The sequence below is a fragment of the Epinephelus fuscoguttatus genome, linkage group LG5 (genome assembly GCF_011397635.1).
Source record: "Epinephelus fuscoguttatus linkage group LG5, E.fuscoguttatus.final_Chr_v1".
Lineage (NCBI taxonomy): Eukaryota > Metazoa > Chordata > Actinopteri > Perciformes > Serranidae > Epinephelus > Epinephelus fuscoguttatus.
Window position 1 is genome coordinate 32,923,898 of NC_064756.1, and position 21,781 is coordinate 32,945,678.

A 21,781-nucleotide genomic window follows, 5' to 3' on the forward strand; every position below is an offset into this window, starting at 1 on the left:
TTGTGATATTTCTTAGACCAAATTATGTATTGAATATTTTATAACTGTTCATTACACCTCTAATTTTGTTATGAATCTGCATTATTACTCTTAAAATGTCAATTTTTAACACAGGGTGATTTTGGTGTTAAAGGTCCAGTGTGTAGGATTTAGACGGATATGGAAATGGAATTAAATATAATAAGTATGTTTTCTTAAGTGCATAATCACCCTAAAATTAGAATCTTGTTTTTAAAAACTTAAATTGAGCAGTGAACCTGCTTTATTTAGTGTTTTTACTGTTCTTAACCACCTGGTCCTTTTGTTTTTGAGAGAAAGGGACCTCTGAGGATAATTCAGCTCCTGGTAAAAATCTCATGAACAATAAACACTGATGGAATTCTAACCAGGATAAGTTTCAGCTGGTAGCAATCTGCAGTCCTCACTGCTAGATGCTATTAAATCCCCCTAAATCCTACAAACTGACTCTGCTGTAGCTCAGATGTGAGCTACAGTAGCCTCAAGCAGTTGTGCAAAGCTATAGGTCTCCCGTAGATACAACCTTGCAATGAGAGTGCTTGGACATTAATTTTGAAAGCAAAGCATGTTATATATCCATGCTTCTACCAGCTGATTGACAATACTTTTAAATATTCCTTTTCAACAGCGTAGCCTTTTTCTCAAGAAATGAATTCTTGGTGATTTGGGAAGTGCCACTGACACAGTTTGGGATAATACAATATATAAATGGAGACATTAGAGACTGTGAACCAGTGTAGCTTAGTTTCCTATAAGCTACCAAGGTGGCTGTCCCTTTAATATATGTAGATGTATTATACAAATGCGGGAAAGACTGTAAATCAATGAACAGGCATGTTTTATAGTAATATTGGATTTCCAGGATTTTTGCATAGGTGTCAGCTAACAAGACCTTTCCATCTGGTGTTATCATCTATAAATGATCTCTTAATTGAATTTCCAGATAATTTATTCTATCTCAACATATATATTGCTACATGATATGAAATTGTAAATAAGGTTATGAAATGTGCATTTTTTTCATATTGTCCACCACTTCATTAAATTGAATTTGCTTTGCAGTCACTGTGTAGTTAAACTTTCAGGGTGGTCCCACAGTAAGAATAATTACACTGCAATTGAATGCAGCAGAAATCAGAACAGCCAGTGCGTGCCATTAACGTTCAAGTGTTCTTTTAAAGTTCTTAAGTACAGCACAGAACACCTACTTGCTTATTTATTGTAAGTTGGGTTGTAAAAAAATATATTGATGCTAAGCTGTCCGCCCACATTGGCATGTTTCTGCTGCTGTTCAGCTTCTGTCTCTCATACCAGCACCACATACTGTTATCGTTTTTCCCTTGAAAATAAATGTCACTCTTTGAACTCTGGCTTTGATGCAAGGTTTACATCTCTTGAATTTCCACTCTTGTTATGTTTTACAACTTACTTACAAACTGTTTTTTTTAAGTATTTTTGAAGTGAATCATATCAAAATGCAACAAATTTAATAATGTGCAGAATGCAAGATTTCATTATCACTGATCTTTGATTATCAAAACATATGTTGTATTCCAAACTGTATTACAAGACATGTTTTCAGCAATTTCTTTTGGGAGAAGCTGTTGCACTAAATACTACCGATAGCAGTTATCCTTACCTGCACATCACACACACCAATTTGTTTGTCCCTTATTTTAATTGGGTTACTAATGAGTTGATTAAGACCCCTAATACAGTGGGTGTTGGTCTGTGTTTGCAGTCAGGCCAAACCAGGCAGTGATTGGCACTTCCCGAAGCTGTCAGGAACTAAAGCAGCAGCACATGGTCCAGGGGCTCCTAAGTAAAGGTCCCCTTTTGCTGCTGTAATATAGTGAGTGAATGCAAAGGCAATCAACTCTGGCAGCCAGTGAAACTTCTCTGGCCCTGTCGAGCTGTGGCTTTTCGCCTGTAGAAGCCCTGTCTGACTTTAGGTGCATGTGGCTTGGGCATGAACTGCACAAGCCAGCATTAATTAAACACAGTGAGACAGTAAAACCTCTGTGTGCAAGACTAATGGCTGCTGAGCATGACTACCTTGACCTCATTTAGGTTATGACTTTGACCATTTTTAGAGGACTTTAATCTTTTCTTGTCTCATTGATGAATTCCCTCTTTGAGGAAAAATGTTGTAATGTTCAGTCCGAGACCTGGTGCAGCTCATTTTAGTCTTTCATGTCAAAAATTTCAGTCTTGCCTCTGGTGTCTCATAGCGGCAGATAGTAGCTCATTGAGTGGTACTCTGTTCAGCAGAGTGTTGTTGTTTTGACACACGCTAAATGTAGTGTCTTAGATGTATTCGAGGGATTCTGGGGATGACTGTAATGATGCTCTCTTCAACAACTCTTCCTCTCTCCGTTGTACATTGCTATATATCCAAGCACAACAGTGTCTCGCTCATTAACCCACAGCATGACCACTGCAGCTCTGCACCCATTACCTGCACCGGCATTAAAGGATCGAGAGAGAAATGAAGTGTGTGGTGGGAAGTATACATAAAGCACAAACTGTGACTCTCTGGGGCAGTGGACATTGGCTGCTTGTGTAGGGCTGTGGCTGATATGTTAATATCACTAATTGTTTCCTAATTAGATGCGAGTCAGTGAGTCGTACTTTAATACTCTGCAGGGATCATTACAGAGCGAGAGGAAATTTATCTCTCCTGATGGATGACAGTCCAGTCAGCAGGAATTTCGACATCAAGACCGATGGACTGATGGGAAGATGGGGAGAGCACCAAACTGATGGCTTTGTTCGCTGCAGTCATGTTACTTAAGTACTCCATTTTCAGCGTGGCGCAGAGCTGCATCAAAAGTTAATCACACATTAATAGGAGCTCTGTGGAGATTTAACATTCCATGACAGCATGGGGATCGGAGCCAATAAGCCCTGAAAGGGGAAATTGTATGATATTCGTATGTAAGAATTAGGGTTGCATATTGGTATATAACAAGGCATTATAAATAATCAAAACATTAAATTATTTATATTCTGCTGTTAAGGTGAAGGGCCAGTCTGATCCCTGTGGTATTTTATATTACTGCCAAGTAGGAAAGCTGAGATGGACACAGAGTACAGAAGAAATAGGAAGGATTGGTTCGGGTTGGATTCATTTCTCGGCTGGCAGGGGTTATATGTGTTTCCACAGGAGGGGGTATTAACAACTGCGCCATATCTGAGAACATATTATTCATGTTCTTCTGCCCAGTACACAAATATGAATCTGCTAGTGTATATTTGTAGTTTTTTGAGGGGCAGGTATGTTAGATGCTGTTTTGTGACAGAATTTCAACAGTAAGCATGTCTCGAGTTTAAAGGATTTTTTAGTTGTATTGTTGCAGATGTTTATTATGTAACATGCTCTTGTGCTGTATATAGGATGTGCTTTAATGTATGCACACACCCTCACTGAAAGGCTCTCTTTTTTTTAAAGATTAGAGCACTGAACCCGGAGTTGTTCTCCTTTCTTGCATTTAACATCCCAAAAAGGTGTTTTGTTGTTTTTGTTTCTCTAAAGCAGTGCCAGGCATTTGCCTTTTTTATTCTATCTCAAAGTCATTTTAGTTGTTTGTATTGTTCCTCCCAGCTGGGGTGAGGTGGCGGAGACAAAGGCAGATGTGTCCCTGTTTGTTTTTGAAGTGTCAGAGTTGAGTCTTGCTTGCGTGTGTGTGTGTGTGTGTGTGTGTGTGTGTGTGTTTTGCTCCTATGTGATGTTGCCTGTGTTTGGGTGTGTTTCATTTCCCCCCCATGTGTTGTCTCTGTTTGTGGTCCACAGGTCCTCCGCTGCATTGTTCATCCGCCTCCTCCTCCCCTGTTGAGCAGCTCCCATACCCTCCCCCTTCCATTGCAGCCAATGAGAGCCAGGGAGGGTTGCTAGGTAACTGTGCGGCTCAGCCAGCCCAGGACTCTGACTCTGAGGATGAGTTTGGCCCCAATTCATTCTTAGTTAAAACTGGCTCAGGGAACCTGTATGCTCCTGCCACTGCAACTGCTGATGGTGAGTTGGTTTTCAAACTACTGTTGCTTTCTGGAGGTTAGCCTTCCCCTGCTCCTGGACATGTTGTGTTATAGGTCATGCAGATGGCTACGGGCAAGAATATGTCCCATTTTTTTTCCGAGCACCATGAGAGAGAGTTGAAACTTTGAGTCGATATGTAGCCTCAGGAAATGCACAGAACTCTCTGAAGCAAGGTCTGCAAAGTTCAGAGCCTGACTCAAAGAGATGGACGATTTTTGGTTCAGTAGGAGATATTTGTCACAGATATTTCTCTTCAGTTTCAATGCTTGCTGGTGGGAGTAACCATCTACAATCCCTCCATAGAATTTTCAGAAACAACAGCCTGCATGCATCCTCCGCACCCCAGATAGGAAGTAAACGAGAAAGAAAGACAGTTTCTTGGTTGCAAGTCCCTGCTTTATCATAATATATCACCACAAGGACTGGCTCATTTAGTCATATTAAAAACAGTGTTAGCCCCATGAAAAGACCTAGCTTTATATTTTGAAAACAACTCAAACAGCCCTTCTTGACTTAGATTAGGTCTGAAAATCCCTTATGTGGTTTCTCATTAATAAATGTCACCTTCTTATTCCTCTTGAAACACTCGGTGTCTCCTGCTGTTGACTTAACACTCATTCAGACTGACAGAGTGACATTTGCGCTCAAACTGCAAACGTGGTGTTGACAGCTGGAAAAAAACTGACTGTAAAACATGTACAGTGAAAGTGTTCAACACATTGTTTCAGCAGTTAACTTACACATTTAATTATTGTGAAGATTTTATCTGGCACTGTAACTCTGGGCACTGATGAAATGTGTGTGGCAGAGAGAGAATATATTTTGGCTGGTCTATGGGGTGAGATTGTTTTGCTGAGTTGCTGTAATATTATTTGTTTGTCACTGCATAACCGATTGCGACAGATTCAAAGACATCTTGTGGATTCATTACTGGCTTCCAAGGCCTTGATGCTCAATACTTCATTGTACTTGGTTTATAACACCACTGGAAAAATGCGTGAACATACAGTAGGAACATTTCAAGTATTTCCTCAAGGTAACCTTTGGAAACCCGATTTATTATTGTGGTTACAGAATTTCACACTTGGAAGTGTAGCAGGTTATTTTCCATGTTTATGATCCATCTACATGAAAATATAAAATGTTGTCGTTCAAAGTCAGCAATTTATGCTGCATATCTCCCATAAGTCACCAATTTGCATGCTCAGTAGGGGATTTTTTTATATCAGAATGCTGGTACTTTTCAACTACAACGTCTACTTGCTTCTCCCACTGGCATGGCAAACACAAAACAAAATAAAATGGTCTAAATAATTGATCAAGCTTCCAAGTTAACTACCCAAAGGGTTGAATTACATCAAACTCCAAAGTGCCCCAGCTGCCTCCTCAGAAAGCCTGGAGAATGAGTTATTAATCCCGTCGCAAATCTCCCGCCCTAATTCCACAGTAGCAACACGCTGGTCACCAGCAGTGACATGACTGCGCTTAAGGGGACATGGGTGGGGGGGGGGGGGGGGGCATTGGCCTTTACCGCGGCGGATTTGTCTCATAACAATGACACTGATTTGCATAGGTACAGCATTTAGGTTGGCCTCGGGCTGTCAGAGAGGGGTAGGAGAGGACCGAGGAGGAATATTCTCAGCTCTAGTTCCTACCTTAGTCATCCACAGGCTTTGAAAGATTCCTTTTAAGTTGCAAAGTACAGCATGTTTCTGTGTGTCTCTTGCTTGTGGGTGCAAAGTCTTTTCCCTCTCTTATATCTCAGTAACATGAAACCAGTCCTTTTTATATTGATGTTCTTGTCCATTCTGAGGACCTTTCACCTTGCTGCAGTTATGCAGTTGAGCAGCAAATTGTGCAAAATAAGCTTTACTTCGAGATTCTTCCGTGACATTTTTCATTGTTTAATTACAGAAAATCTCTGACAGTAAGGAGCCAATTACAATCAGAAAGAGCCTCCACTGTTTGTTCACTTAAACCACCTAATGAGCCATGTAAGCTTGCTCCATGCCTTCTCACGCATTTTCCACATCACATTCGAATACTTTATAAGCTTTTGTTTATTCAAATCTGCTTATCTTGCATTTTTGGTTATATGTTTTTTTTTACTTTTCCACTCCAGGGAGCAACGCAGTGTACTCCCAATGACTGTTCTTGGAAAACTGCTGCTTGAATTTGATGAAAATGAATGTGTGATGCAGTTGACTGAGACAAAAATGGCCATTTGCATGGCCAGTCCTGATTAAAATGATATATTACCTTGTATTTTTAGTATTTGCCTCGCACAGTTTTGTGTATTGATGTTCACAAAAAGTTGAGTGATATCTGATGGCTCTATGTGGAATATTTCCAGCCCCAAAGCTTTTCTGGCAAATAATATATATAACTTAATAACTCAACCTAGTCTGGTTTCAGGGAATGAAATGACTTCATTAAAACTTGTTCAGTGTAAGGTGAGACTGTTCCCTTCAGCAACATAAACCTCATTTTCTCAAGGTGACAAAATGAGAGTCGGCCAGATAGGTTGTGGTTTAGATCTGGCGTACAGAACAGGGTTATGGATCCACAAATGCGTAGCCAACGTGATTAAATCGAAGATCACACATTTTCAGAATTGTCTAATCAAATTTATGGAAAAGGATTTCTAATCTGTTCTGTTTCATGCAGAGGTTGGGATTGAAAAAAAAAAGACTCCATGTTGCCAAATGTAGTGTAATCTGGAATTAAGTATGCATCTCAGGTTTTCAGTGAGAATTACATGAGCAAAAATGTAATTTAAAAGCCACCATGGTAAAAATGGCTGGAATATCAAATCAGATCTCTTTGACATACAGGTCAGTTATTGAAGAAATATTCAAATCCAGAGTTGACACGGTGCAGGAAATGTTTGCTTTTTTACTGTCGGTAAACAACCACAGAAAACTATGTATGCCTAAAATAATTGGCTCACAGTGTATCTGTTGCACTGGAAAACAGGTGGCTTTTTATCACTTCAGATTACATTTGCTCAAGGTCATCTTTGAGCCCACATACAGGACTTAAAATGTTATGCTGGATTTTGAACAAGTAAATGCTCTCAGCAGCATATCGTTATTCACATTAGTAGCCTCCAAGGCTGCAGTGTTTATTTATTTTTTTTCCTTTTTCGGGATCCTGTTTTCATTTGGAGGAACACTGAGCCAGGGTTTCTGTAAGGCTGACGAGGCTGCTCGCTGAAGCCTGCAGTCCTTTTGTGAAGCATGTGTTTCACTGTGGCCCTGGGCTTTCTCCGAGGGGCTTCTTCCTGGGGAGACTGCCAGTGGGAGCCCGCTGCCATGCTGAGCCACAAGATCTGAGACACTGCAACCTCCCAGTATTAGCATTTCTTAATGCAAAACAGCATGGGGTCGGCCAGTGTTGGCTTTCAGTGCAGCCGGGCTCCCTGGTGAAAGGGCCAGCACACCACCACCTCACAGCTGACCAAGCAGGAATGCTGAGCTGGGTAGAAGGCTTGGGGACGTGGTTGTGTGTGAATTCAAATAAGTCTTCATTTGAACTGCTTAATCATCCCCCTGTGTCTGCAAGAACGGGGGAAATGTGGTTAAAAGAGGTCAGTCCAGAAAGTAATTCATCCACAGGCACCATGAGGAATGAACTATCTGAGGCTGAATAATAATTTAATGAGTAGCACATGGCACTCGCATGCCATGCCCCTGTTTTTCTGAATCTGGGAGATTCCAGTTCTGAGTTGTCATATCAAAAGGAATCGCTTTCTCTTGATGTTGATGTTGAGTTATCAATGAACTGGAGCCAACAGACAATTTGTCTGGTCCCATTCAACTTGCTGTTCGTCAGTGCACACACACCATGGATAATGCATTTTGCATACCTACATATCGTCTTTTCACTGACATAAATTGAGATGCATTACTTTCATTCCATGATAATTGCAGACCATCTGTGCCCTCTAACAAAATCTTCAACCTCTTGATGGATATGCAGCAGAGTGACATAGAGAACAGAGCATACGTAACCGCTTGTCTTGTTCTTGCTAAGGCAGCTCAAAGAGTGACAGAAAATCCATTTGATCTCAAAAAGGGAGAGGGGAGCATATGCCAGGACTAGTCCTAATGGATTAGGTTGCAAACGGCGATGGACCACAGTTTGACTCTTTTCTTTTTTTAAAATTGTTTTGCTTCATCTTTTTTTACATTGTTATTTTATGTTTATATGTTTGAGTTTACTTTAGCAAAGGCTTGTATTACCATTTACTCCACATGTGCATATAATACGTACTGCATGAAACTAGTTTCAAACCTCATTTGGTGTCCGCAGTGACGGCTGTTGGCAGGTTGTTATGTACAATACCAGGATTTTTCTCCTCCAGTTAGTAATGAGGGCGAGCTTATATTCAGATTCCAGGAGGTCTTTTCCCCCTTATTCCCATCTAGAGAGCCAGTCAAGAGCTGTGTTATACCCACCACATGTTGTTTGTGGTACCTGTTACCTCTCAAATGAGTCCAGGAAAGACAGCTAGTATTCCCGCGTGGCTCTTCCCTTCAGACTTTTCTAATGGTGTAGGAAACAGCAGGGCCAGCAGAGAGAACCAGCATCAGGGAGCCAGGGGAGAGTGCAGCTTCACTGCCTTCATGACAAATTCTATTTGTATTTTTATAGACAAATGCTACTCAACCGGAAATTTTGCTCCTATGATTAGCCATAGGGGCTGTAGCAGTAAGCAAGATTTAATGATTTATCTGGGCGCTGAATAGCTTTTGATTAATTCTGTATCGAATGGCTCACACCTCAATGCGTTGATCGGGTGTCCATGGCATGTCATATCTTTTTATTTCATCAGGTGTGACTGTCGGCGCTGTGGATTTTATCCACTGTCCTTGTTCAGAAATAGACCTTCTTCCTGGACACTGCAGAGCTGAACATTAAGTTGGAACCTAGTGTTCCTCCATGAATGTGACAGAAATGGTGCCACTGTAATGTTTTTATCTGTAGATATCAACCAGTGGAGATATTTCAAAGATTTTGGATATAACTACATATCAAACTTAACATTTTTATGTTTTGTTAATGAGTCACAATTTTAATTTGACATCAATTGACATATCTTGCTTTGATTGCTCCCAACATCTTAAAGCTACAGCTGGTAACATTTTTAAAAACTTTTTTTTTTTTTTTTTTTTTTTGCTGAAACTGTAACAATATTCTGAAAGAAGTACATGAGACTGATTTCTTTCTATCAAACCGTGGCACACTAATAACAAGAGAAATTTTGGGACCTGACAGCCATGTCTGAGACAGTCACCCAACGTCCCAAGCACTGCCCACCATCTGCACCATTTTTCTCATTTAACAGATAAACGGTACACTAAAATATATTTCTGAAAACATTTCAGGCGAGAAACAGACAAAGCAGTAACAGAATCTTGATTCATATTTGATCAGCACTGCCTCGTTTGACCACAGTTAACCGAGCAGTGATTGCCATAATTGGCAGCTGCGCTGAGTGTTTTTCATACGCAGTGAGGCCATTAGAAGCCCTACACGCTAATAGAGAAGCCAGAGGAATATGATTTTTTTCATTCTCATTCTCATTTAGTGCTGTGTGCTGACAGTTTCAGCAAATATGATTTTCTTTTGTTATACAAGTTACCAACTATGGCTTTAAGCATTGTATATCTACAAAAGCTACCATCTGGTAGCTAAGAAACTAATGAAAAATGTATCCAGTTAAAAAAAGACTGGTTCTATACATATAGGTTTACTGTTCTAGTGCAGTTTATAAAACAATTTCCATGACTACGTTGCTGATTTTAGTCAGGGACGGCAGCTGATGTGGAGGGTGACATTTGCAGGAGTACTTCTCAGTTGTAGAGTGGCATCATTACTGACAAGTCAACGTTAATGTGCTGCTTTGCAAAAATGTACTCCAAGGAACAGGATTTTCTTCTTTTCACTAACTCATGTGGGAGAGGTAGTTTTGTTGTTGTGTAACTGCGACAGTTGGCGTTCATTAAAATCACTGACACAAGAAAAGTTACTCTTTATAAAATTTTTATCATTCTTAAACTTTCATGTCCGTGCGTTCGACATTTTAATTTAGATAACTATTGCAGTTTAAAAAACAGGATCTATTGGCGAAGTATAGCCTACTACTAGACAACTGTAACAAAACAGGGATGTATGGCAGTCCCTTGACAAATCAGATTTACAGTTTGAATTATTTATTTCCTGGGATTTGTTGATTTGTATCACCTTTGGATACTCAGTTCAGTCTCCAAAAAAATCCACACTGCAGTCTGCATACAATAAATGCATTTCACAAATTCTACATTAACTTTTCAGGAAGAGAAAGCACTCAGATAGCAAACACAGTATGTCTACAGAAGCTTTACAATCCTCTGAGTTTGTTATTTAATAATGGAACATATTTGGAAACTTTTATTCTACATCTGGTTCAGGATCAGCATCAAAACATGCAGAGATTCACTGTAATGCGATAAGTGCCAGATTTATTTAAGTACGTTCAGTAGCTCAACAAATGTTAAAATCCCAAATTCCGAGTCCTCAACCGAAAAATAATAACTTGTTTCTAAATCCATTTCCTAGTTTTACACCAACTTGAATACTTTAAGGTGTTTGAAACACCCATTTTCTTTCCCTGAAGGCTTTAATTTTATATTATAGCCATTTGATACCTCACAAGTTGGACAGTTGTCTCCCAGCAATTATAACATCTTACTATTAGAGAAGCACGTCTGTTATCTCTCATGGTGGGGGTTAAGGTCCCGGCTAATGAAGTGGATTTGCTTTAATTACTTGCCTAGAATAGCGTCAGGAGGCCTTAACCAGTGCATACATCTGTTAGGAAGAAAAATGAAAAACCCACATTCCCAGACTGAATGGGTATCTTTAGGCTTCTATTTTGAATGCCATGTGAAAGTTAAGCTATTGTAGCAAAGTCCTCCTTCTCTGTCCCTCTGATAACAAATGAATCTCCTTTTCTTGCCAATTTCGTTGTGCAAAGCAGGTCAATAGAAAACCATTTATTTTTCCTGTCCTTTGGATAGTAGTGAATAATTGTTGCTGAATCACCACATCTGTGGGGGTCATGTTGCTCTGTGCTTTGTCTCATATACTCGCCTCTTTCGTCTTTCTGTTTATTTCCACACACTAAACAGTGACTATTTACCTGTGCTGATAAAGTGTTGTTGGTTTGACAGGGGAACACATGCATGTGGTCAAGTTGTGAATTTAAATCATGATGCAGTGCTTATGTGGTTCTTCTTCTTTGGAGCATGTTCTACAATGCATTCAAATGGTGATGGCTCAGATGCAAATCAGTAGGCGAGTTTACTGTGGCGAAACTTCTGCATAGACTGCAAAACATTTGGGCACCACATGTACAGAACACTCTTAAAGGTGCAGGCCGTACGATTTAGGGGGACTTAGTGGCATCTAGCAGTGAGGATTGCAGATTGCAACCAGCTAAAACTGCTCTCGGTTAGAATTCTTTCAGTGTTTGTTGTTTAGACGTCTTTTACCGGGAGCCGAATTATCCACAGAGGTTTCTTCCTCCACAGAACAATTGGCCTCAGTGATTTAAACCGGTAAAAAACACTGAATAAAGCAGTTTAAAGATGCTCCCATCACTGAGGGGCTGCTAACTACAGTGGTCGAATGGTCCTATCTAAAGCCAGTGTTTTGTTTGTCTGTTCTGGGCTACTGTAGAAACATGGTGGTGCAACACAGTGGACTCTGTGGGCAAGGACCCGCTCCCTATGTAGATATCAATGGCTTGTTCTGAAGTAACAAAAACAATGATTCTTATTTTCAGACGATTATACTCTAAAGAAAACATACTTATTATATGACATTCCATTTCTGCCAATATATCCCTGTAAATCCTACGACCTTTAAATACTTTATAATACTGTGTTGTTAATGACAAATTATAAATCATAGGTACTCTGGCTTTTATTCCAAATAATAATATAGCTCATAAAAGAAAACATAAGAACTTCAATTTGCCCATTGGTCTTTTAATAACCAGTTCCGCTTACGGTGCTTTTCAAACCAGGGTGTGGGCGAAGTAACAGAAAACATGAATCTTAAAATATATTGCAAGTATGGTCCTCAGAGGAAACAGTGTTACCAGGTGTTAGAAAAATTAATCATTTGTTTCCCCACATTTGCTTGATCGTCATAGGAAGTCAAGGATTTGTTTACCCTAGTGGTAAATGCATTGCAGAGCAGTGATGCATTTGTCCTTGTGATGTATTTCTCGGCGTATGTCTGTGCCGTCCGTGTATCGAATTAGCATAACCTTATTAATGGCTTTAGAGATCAGGTACATTACTGAGCAGGAGGGAGGTCATCAACAACTGTGTGGTTTTACCTCACACCAGTCCATTGTTCATCAGGACCATGGTGTGCAGCGCACTCACAGTAGCTGAGCTAATTACGAGGGCAGCATTGTGCAAAAGTGTGCTCAGTATGGAACCATCTATCAGTGCGACAGATGCATGATATAGTGCTCGATTTCTTCCACTGGCTCATCCTATAAAACGTGGACTATGTGGCAGTGAGCCAGGTTCAAAATAGAGTCCGAAGGTTAAAATTAGTGCTCTCGCCTTTTATGTTGATGACTACGGAAACATACAGAACATTAATAGAAATGAGCAGAAACACTATAAGTGTGAGTATGTGCAGAATTGCCAGGCTTCCTGTAAAGCACATGTGTATGAAAACCTTGGAGAAACAGACACAGGGATGTGCTTTTGGATTAAATGCAGCACACTACATTGTTGTCTTGTTTTTCCCTGCTGAGCCATTCGTTAGCACATTATATGAGAACACAATGGCTCTCTTTCCACTTTCTGAAAATGCCTCAAGCACTTAAGCCTTGTGCTACTTTGTTCTGAGTAGAGCCAGTTTTGCACCTCAACAGTTTGTTTATCAGTCTGCCGTGATTGAAACATGTTGAAATAGCATGTTCATGTTCCTGACCTCAGAAAAAAAAGAAAAAAAAAATCTAAAATGACACTAAGCTTCTTGACTGGCGTCACTTGGTATTGCTTTAATAAAGGAGCTGATTATACAAAATAAGCCTTCTTTGTGTCTATATTCCACTGTCTCTACTGTAAATTGGCAATTTAGTGTTGTGGATATCTGTGAAATAAAGGAGACTTGCTGCTATAAAGGAGAGCCACTCTTTCACTCTGTGTAAAGCCAGGGGTTTATTGATTGATGAATGGCTTAACAGATGTGGAAATAAATGGATACAGAGTGCACAAGGACATTGGTCTTCTATCTTGTGAAGTACAGAGTGGATCAAACAGTGCATATAGAACCTTTGGGTACAACCTGTTCCTATAGACTTCATATATAGCCGTTGCAAAACCTCCAATGTAGTGTGACAATAGAGCTGGTACAAGACCTGGACAAAAAAAATAACACAAAAAGCGTAAGTTTTGTCTGCTAAGAGCTCTGTTTTTGTGATTGTCCTTTTTTGTGATGGTTATTGTATTTTTAGGCACAACATATACAATTGACAAACACAGTGAACAAATCACAAAGGAAAAAATGGTGGGCGGTTGCATGCTGAGATTAAAGCATGAGGTTCAAGTCTTTAGATTATCAAAGGCAGCTATCCATCCCCTTATTGTCTGAGTGTCCGCTCTGTTCATCCTAGCTGTTGCTATATTATGAAAGACCAGAATCCAGTATGACCGCAAAGACAAACTCGCAGTGCACCACTTTTTTTTTTTCAGCTGTAAAGCCTGCAAATAACAGCCCACATTCATTAAGATTAAAATATGAATTGTCATTTAGAGGACAGAGAGTTGGACGGAATCAGTTCTTCAAAGGTGAACCACTGCAAATCTGAAAATGACATGCATCTGATAATGGTGGATTGTTACCAAAGCAAATGGCTTTTATTGACTGCAATTAGTACGTTTTTGCATTTATACCAAAAACACTACTAAACAGTTTACATGGCTAATGAAAGTGAATATTCCACTAATATTCGTGTTAGCATGCAGCCTTGCATACTGTGGTTAACGTGGCCTAACATGTCATTTATCATGTCAAAATAAGGAAAAGGGGAACAGGTTGAGCAGCTTGTTCCATTTAGCTTCTTTGCAACAAAATAGGATGTAGAATAAGTTTTGTACGGCTGACGATCTTGTTTTACTGTGAGAACACAGCCTCCCTCTTTCATTCCTTCAGCTTCCTTTTTAAAGGTTGGTATTGTGAGACTTGCACATATCCAAAAATGTGTTAATATCCAAGTCTTTCATAATGTTTCAAAGTAGGTGTGTTTCTTTTATGATTGGGAATGTGGGATTTGTTTTGGGCAGCTGCTGTTAAAACCCCAATTGAGACACATATTCCAAATGTGGTCTAAAGAGTGCCATTAAAACCTGATTAATACTGGCATGTCCCAGATGTCTATCAGAAAATGCTACACTTGGGAAAAAAAAAAGACCTTATTTGGAATATCCAAACAGAATAAATTGTTTACATGACCTGTATCAAATGCAGAGTGTGGAATAATAGTGGAAAATAGGTGTGCATGTAAAACAGTTCCGTTGTTACTTGTTGGCTTCTGCTTTAAATGTTCAGTTTGCTTTAGCTGTGACAAAACATTTTGTACAAGACAAAATGAAACAGGCTATTTTTATTAAAAGACTATGCATGCTCAAACATCCCTCCCTGGCTAAATAAATGTCTAAAGAATTGTCAGTTTCAAGAAGAGGCCAACTCGTCTGTTTACACAGGAGCCAGTGTCTGGCCTGAGTAAACTGTCACAGGTCTCTGTGGGAGGCAGAAAGCTCTCTGATAGAGACCAGTTTGGAGAAATAATGAGCAGAAGAGGGACTTTTTTAAATTTTTTAGAGTGGTTCATGAGAGGATTTTGCAGCTCGTCAGTGAAATTAGTCGTGAGCTTAGGTGTTAATTTATGTACTGCTGGTGAAACTATGGCTAATCATTCATCGGTCTGAATGTTGTAGCTCAGGGAGTAAAGATAACACCATAAGGCTCTTCTTACCCTGTTAGCACAGACGCACGCACAAGCACACACTTTCACAAACTTGTTGGAATACACATCCTCAATGGACTTGCAGTAGTTTTGAAGCTCTTCTCTTTTAACATTTCTCTAACGTGTTCCTTTCCTCTTTTCCTTTCAGACGGAGCCTTTCAAAACCATTCTCGGCTGCGGACACCTCCTCTACCGCTCTCCCACTCCCACTCGCCCAATCATCAGCACCATGCGGCCTCCATTAACTCCTTGAACAGGGGCAACTACACGCCGCGGAGTAACCCAAGTCCCGCACCCACAGACAGCTCTGTTCCTCCTGAGGGTCCGGCCAGTGGTCAGGACTCCGGCAGCACGCAGGACAACTGGCTACTCAACAGCAACATCCCCCTGGAAACAAGGTACTGTGTAACTTGTCTCCCTGACAATGTATAGAGATGTTGGCAAGACTGAGCTTGAGCCAGTGCCATTGAACAAAGGTTTTCATGCTGTCAGCTCCATATTAAATTACCACAGTGCTAACAAGGAGCAAAGCAATAAAATGGAAAATATCCTGCTCGGGGCAAAGGCCTACATTTGTGATGAACATGATTTTGTGGCAAACAAGAGAAAAGTGCTGATTTTGGTTAGCAATCCTAACAGTGGAGGCTATTGAGTCTAAACAGCAGAGTGATTATGGTCAAGTTGGATATGAAACAGTTCTTGCAAAATTAAATTCAGGCTCCCGTGAGCAGGCTTCATAGCTCTTCCACTTCAGCCCCAAGTTTTATTTATTTCATATTAATCAGCACTCAGTTCTCTAGCACATTTCTCGATAGGTGGCCCTTGTGTGAAGTAGATCTGTCAAGTGTTATTGTAACAAAGGGAATATCTGTTGGTATTTCTTTGGCTGGTCTTATTGCATGGCGTTCTGAAATCAGGAATAGCAAGGCAAATTATCTCAACCCTCATCATGATCACATTTCACTGCTAACAGTAGAAAACACCCGAACAAAACAAAGCTCCTCTGTGCAACCAGGTCACCTACTGAGCTAATAAAAAAATCGATTGTGTATCCTTGACTTTAAGAAAGTTATTGAAGATAAGAAATGATCTTTTCCTTATTAAGATTATTTATTTATCACATATTTATTTTTATCACATCTTATGCTCATTTTCAGGTTCATACTTGTATTTTGGGTTTCTACTAGAACATGTTTACATGCTTTAATGTTCAAAAACATATTATTTTTCTAGTACTGTCAGCCTGAATATACCTGTATTCACCCCCTGTCTGAAATGCCCCATTTTAGTGCTTGTCTCTTAGGGGTGGGGGGTGGGGGAATCGACACAGCATAGTATCCTGATATTTTTTGTTGCAATATCGTATCGTCACACAGTGCCAAGAATTGATTTTTTAATTTTTTTAGTCTATATAAAATTTTAAATAATTTGTATTTGTCATATTAATGACAAATACAAATTAAATGTTAGGTAGCCTCCTTGAATAATACAATATATTTCAGTCCATTACAAACATTTTGCTGCTGCAGAACAAGGCTGAATAGACTGAGAACTTTCTCAATAGATAAAACCAATGTTGACCAAGTTTTCCTTTGGGGACATAATGTCCTGTTGAAAAACAGTTATAAATGTATTTTATTGCAACATGCTTAAAATCACAATAATATTTTATCGTGATAATATGGTATTATGGATCCTGTGGTGAGTCCCACCTCTACTGTCTCTACAAGCCCCCTTTTAGAAAAGCCCAGTCTGCTCTGATTGGTCAGTGTCTCGCCTCTTCCACATCTGCGCTCATGGTGTCTCAGCACCATCATTGTGGCCGGGGAATGACTTTAACAGCGCTGTTGTGGCACTTTCTATCTTTACAGACCAATTCACTGGAATTGCTTGGCAACAGCTTGGGTCCATGTTTACTTCCTGTCTGATGTCATTCACATACACTGCACAACATTTCAGTAGGAAATATAAAGGAACCAATTTCAAGAGTTTATGTTTTAAGTTTGAAACTGTCTATATAGTGCAATTGTGACATCAGAACATCAGAGTCCTGACAGCTTGTTTAAAGGCACTGTTTCTGAATACAGACTGTGTGCATTTCTCTTTGAATTATGCATAGTGATACTTTCACAGTATTTATATACCATCCATACCTGCCTTATAATAAAAAAATGCACAAAAATCTGACTTTTTCAATATGGGACCTTTAAATGTTTGGCTCTATTCAAAGCAATCCTTTGAAAAACTTAGAACACACTATAGTCTATAGCCTATATAGTAAACACGCTGCCATAAATGAGAGCATTGTTGACAGGAGAATAGCTAATAGCTAATTTGGCATGGCTAAACACCAGCCATGAATAGAATTACTGTCTCTTCCTTCAGTTTTTTTGTGAGACGGTTCAGTCAACAGGAAAATGAGCATCAATTTTAGCTGGTAGAAAGGACAGTTAGTGGTATAATGAATGATTACATGTCATCCAGCTCCAACGTTAATCCTGCACAGGTATTCCCTGTGGAGCAGAAAACAGATGGTGAGGAGAGTGAATCTGCAACAGGCAAGAGTGCTGCTCAAACCACATTTCTAGTCTTTCTGACCTATTGCCTTGAAAAAAAAGATCAACTATTAAAGTTCCACTCATGAAATGGAAACCATTAGTAATATCCACACGGACACAGAAATATTTAACGTCGCCTTTACTTAGTTAATAGTGTTACAATGGCCCTCTCTTGTCACTTTTGTGAAATTTAATGGCCCAGCTAAATTCTGCACTGGTAGGTCTTATCCTGCTCACTGGAGAGATGCCAGCAGTTGGTTGGCTCTATCCAGCCTCACCATTGTCTTTAGAGTTTCTGCCAAGCATCTCTCTCTCTTCATTAAAAGTTGCATTCTTCCCCACAACACAAGCTTGAGAGACCATGAACAGACTTCACTACCGGCCTCGAAGGGGCAGGGATCAAAAACGAGGCATTTTCTCTTGTACCACTGAACGTGTTCAGCCTGCCCATTGCATGTGGCCAGTTCATTTCTCCATTGCATTGCTGCAGTATATCCTTATGGAACTGAGCACTTGTGGGGGTGGGGGGTGCATTACGGGAGAAATCAGACATGCGCCTCTAGACACTTATATAACTGAAAATGTGTTGTTATTTTTTAGAGTGTTGCAACCATTAAATGAGTAACAACTGTACTAAAGGATACCATCCAATGTGGAATCTATAAAACCTTAATGACACCTTTGTAATTAAAGCTTTAATTAAGATAAAGTGTTTTGTCTGAAATAAGTGTTAGAAACCTTAAGGTTCTCATGTGTAAGTGATGCATTGTTTTCTTCCAATCACAACCATAAAGGAGCCAGAATACTCTAATGTTTATCAGAGAAGAGCAGGACGCTTGCAGAGAAGGGCAGGGCTCGTACAAAACAAGGTATGGCAGTGCCCAACGGAGGGGAAAAAGAGAGCTAGATGTTATTTGTCTCACACCTTTGTAGAAGTAGTTCCATAAGGGCCTTGGTTTCTTTGTCCCACGCTGTTTGTCCCGATCTCCATTTGTCAGTTGTTGTTGATGTTGCTTGGTGATCACATACTGTATTGGCATTTCTGTGTTTCTTGCACGTACATCTCACACTAGCTTCATATCCATCTTTCCACCTGTATGTAGAAACATAGCAAAGCAGACATTCCTAGAGACTTTACAGGACAACCTCATTGAGATGGACATTCTGGCATCAGCACACCAAGATGCCTCGTACAACGACGGGTATGTTGCTTGTTTGCTATCTGGCTCACACTACTGTCAGAATCTGCTTTGCCATGAAAACAATAGTGATGCCTGCGCTGTTTTTCCATCAAACATCCTCTGTTTTGAAATGCTGTCAATCATCAATGTATGTCTCCTGCAGTGCTAGAATCTTTGCTGTGTTTGTCCCTTCCCTGTTTAATACAACTAACAATTTGCATTAAGGGAATACTTCAAAAATGCTGATTTGTATATCAGTTACTCACCCTGTGTTATATTGAATTCATAAAGATAACTGTTTTCTCGCATGGCTCTGCATGTTGGAATGTTGATGAATTGGATTAAAAGGGGAGCGTGGTAAACAACAGCAAAACTGTATCAAAACATCCGTTGACAAACTCTCAGACAACTCATGCTGTATAGTCAGAGTCTGATTTATCCAGTGCTATGCGCATGCATTTAAACAAAAAAAACCTAGTCCTTACATACACAGGTGTTTTTGAACATCTGTAACTGCACATTTATGAGTAAAAATACTGAAAAAAAGTCCAGTTAGTAAAGTTAAAACCAGCACTGTTTTGGTCACATTCACCATTGTACGAAAAGTTGCCTCATTTATAATGCCTCACAAAGGAGATAACGGTGCACAGTCTGACATTATATGCCAAAAACTCCCTGTCTATTCCCTGTCTACACTGAACACAAAGTTTCTTAACATCTTCACCTTGGACTGAGTTTTACTGAAGGTCCTTTTTCAGTGCGTTAAACACAGTTTTGTGTGTGGACGAAAGCCCAAAAAAGTATACCTGTGTATGTGTGCACTAGGCCTAAAACCTTACTATTTACCACACCTGCACATAAACAGTCTCATGCACGAATGAGTATTGCACCTGGGCAAGTGTGTGTGTTTGAACTCTGCTCAGTGGAATGCATGAGCAGAGTTTGAACCCATGCACTTGCCCAGGCATGATACTCATATATGAAGTGATTAAAATAGTTAGAGTTTTAGCAAAAATGCACGTGTTTGGAAAGTACTGAGCAAACCACTGGATAAACTAGGCTTGGATTATACTGCATGAGATGGGTGAGAGATTTATTTATTTATGTGTTTACTTTCAACTTAACACGGGGTGAGTAACTGATACTCAGATGATCATTTTGTGGATAAAATATTCCTTTAAGTCACACTGTCGGGTTGTATTGCTTTTGATTAATGTTAAGCATGGCCGCTTTATGAAACACAGTCCCCCATGTTATCTCCTATCACTGGAATAGGACGTGTCAAAGATTTGTCCTGATATTTATAAATACAATATGGTCTCAGTGACTTTCCACATCATACATTGTAATGTGACATTCAATCACGTTCATGTCACTGTCGCTCAGGAGCTTCTTGTAAGCTTGTCAGTAAAACGGCCTTGACAACAGTGCCGCTTCCACTGACTCTGTGATGGGCTGATCATACGGCTCTTGGACATGCAGCTCTACACATGTTTTCTGAGATAGTCAGGCATGTTCTTCAAGGGCGAGTAAATCTACTCGACTCCATGCTGAGGCCCCGTACACAGTATCTCTTCTGTGGACAGCCTTGACACATAGTTACTGGGAATTACTCTTCACGGTGCTGGCATGAATCCGTAAACAAGAGCCAGCTGCGGTCACTAGTCCTGTAAATTAGATTTAATATTGATTTGCAATTTCGACTGAGCAAAAGCCAGTATGCTTTAGTATTCTCACTAATCTAGCAGAAGCGTGACTATGGTAACAGTATTGAATGTGCTTAGAAACAGAATGGAAGGGACTGCACTTAGATAGACAGTAACCTACACTATTATGATGAGAGACATCCCTGAGAAATGATTCTTTTTGATAAGACTAACACAAAACGTGGGTTTTTTTCAGGCACTTCCTGTTCAAACCAGGTGGAACGTCACCAATGTATTGCACAACATCACCAGGATACCCTTTGACCTCCAGCACGGTGTACTCGCCTCCCCCACGCCCTCTGCCTCGAAACACCTTCTCTCGACCTGCCTTCAGCCTGAAGAAACCCTATAAGCACTGCAACTGGAAATGTGCTGCTCTCAGTGCCATCCTCATCTCAGTAACACTGCTGTTCCTGTTGGCCTACTTTATTGGTGAGTCACCTCTGATGCTTCTACACACCAGGGTGAGTGCCTCTACCTATCCGCCCCCAGCCCCACCCCTCGCTTAACTGCAGACAGAGGATGAGTCCATGCTCTATTGTGTTCCCTCTATCATCCGTTTTAATAGTGTTGAATCTGCACTCTGCACCTTATATGAGCATAGTTATATAGGGACTCATAGATTGACTCCTCGCCCACACACCTCGTCCGAAATAACATTATCATTCATAGATTGGGTTGACTGAATCTGCAGAGATGGGCAATCCAGTGTCTTGCTCTTGTGAATAGGTCAGATAGGGAATGAATTAAAAAGACATCAGCTATCACACAAGAGAGGACTTTCACATTTAGAATATTCATCGTATTTGATTTAAAATTCCCTGACCAGCATAACCAGCCCCAGCCGGGTAAGGACAATCAGCTATGATAACTGAGTTATGCTATTAAATCAGTTCTGCTGTTTTTGACTGCTGTCATTCCCTGAGGGAATAATATCTGTATCTGATGATACAGTCTCTAAGTTATCTTTGCGATCTACATACAAGACTAAATTAACAAAACATTCATTTGTAAATGGCTAGAAAAATAATTTGATAAAGACACATAATTCTGCAAGTAATTTCTGTGATGAAGTTCCTCTACATTTCTTAGAGATCACCTCTTTAACTGTGTTCTGAACTCTGTGTTCAGACTTGGATTTTATGTTGATTTCCTCTCCGGTCTGTTGCACCATGCTGGCTGTCACTGACCATGCTAGCTACTCAGTTCATCTTCTGTTTACTCCAAGCAAGCTGTTGCTC

At 40.0% G+C, this 21,781-nt stretch overlaps 1 protein-coding gene across 11 annotated transcripts in view; it reads left to right on the forward strand.

The window, feature by feature from the left end:
• Positions 1–21,781, forward strand: part of tenm4 (teneurin transmembrane protein 4) — a 250,293-nt gene that overhangs the window by 138,766 nt on the left and 89,746 nt on the right. For 3 of the 11 annotated variants that reach the window (XM_049576261.1, XM_049576260.1, XM_049576262.1), the window contains 5 exons: positions 3,812–4,033; positions 15,244–15,493; positions 18,448–18,522; positions 18,757–18,855; positions 20,737–20,972. In XM_049576261.1, coding sequence (XP_049432218.1) covers positions 3,812–4,033; positions 15,244–15,493; positions 18,448–18,522; positions 18,757–18,855; positions 20,737–20,972 — 882 coding nt within the window. The remainder of the gene's footprint in view (positions 1–3,811; positions 4,034–15,243; positions 15,494–18,447; positions 18,523–18,756; positions 18,856–20,736; positions 20,973–21,781) is intronic. The other 8 variants (XM_049576267.1, XM_049576270.1, XM_049576272.1 and 5 more) reach the window with 5 other exon arrangements.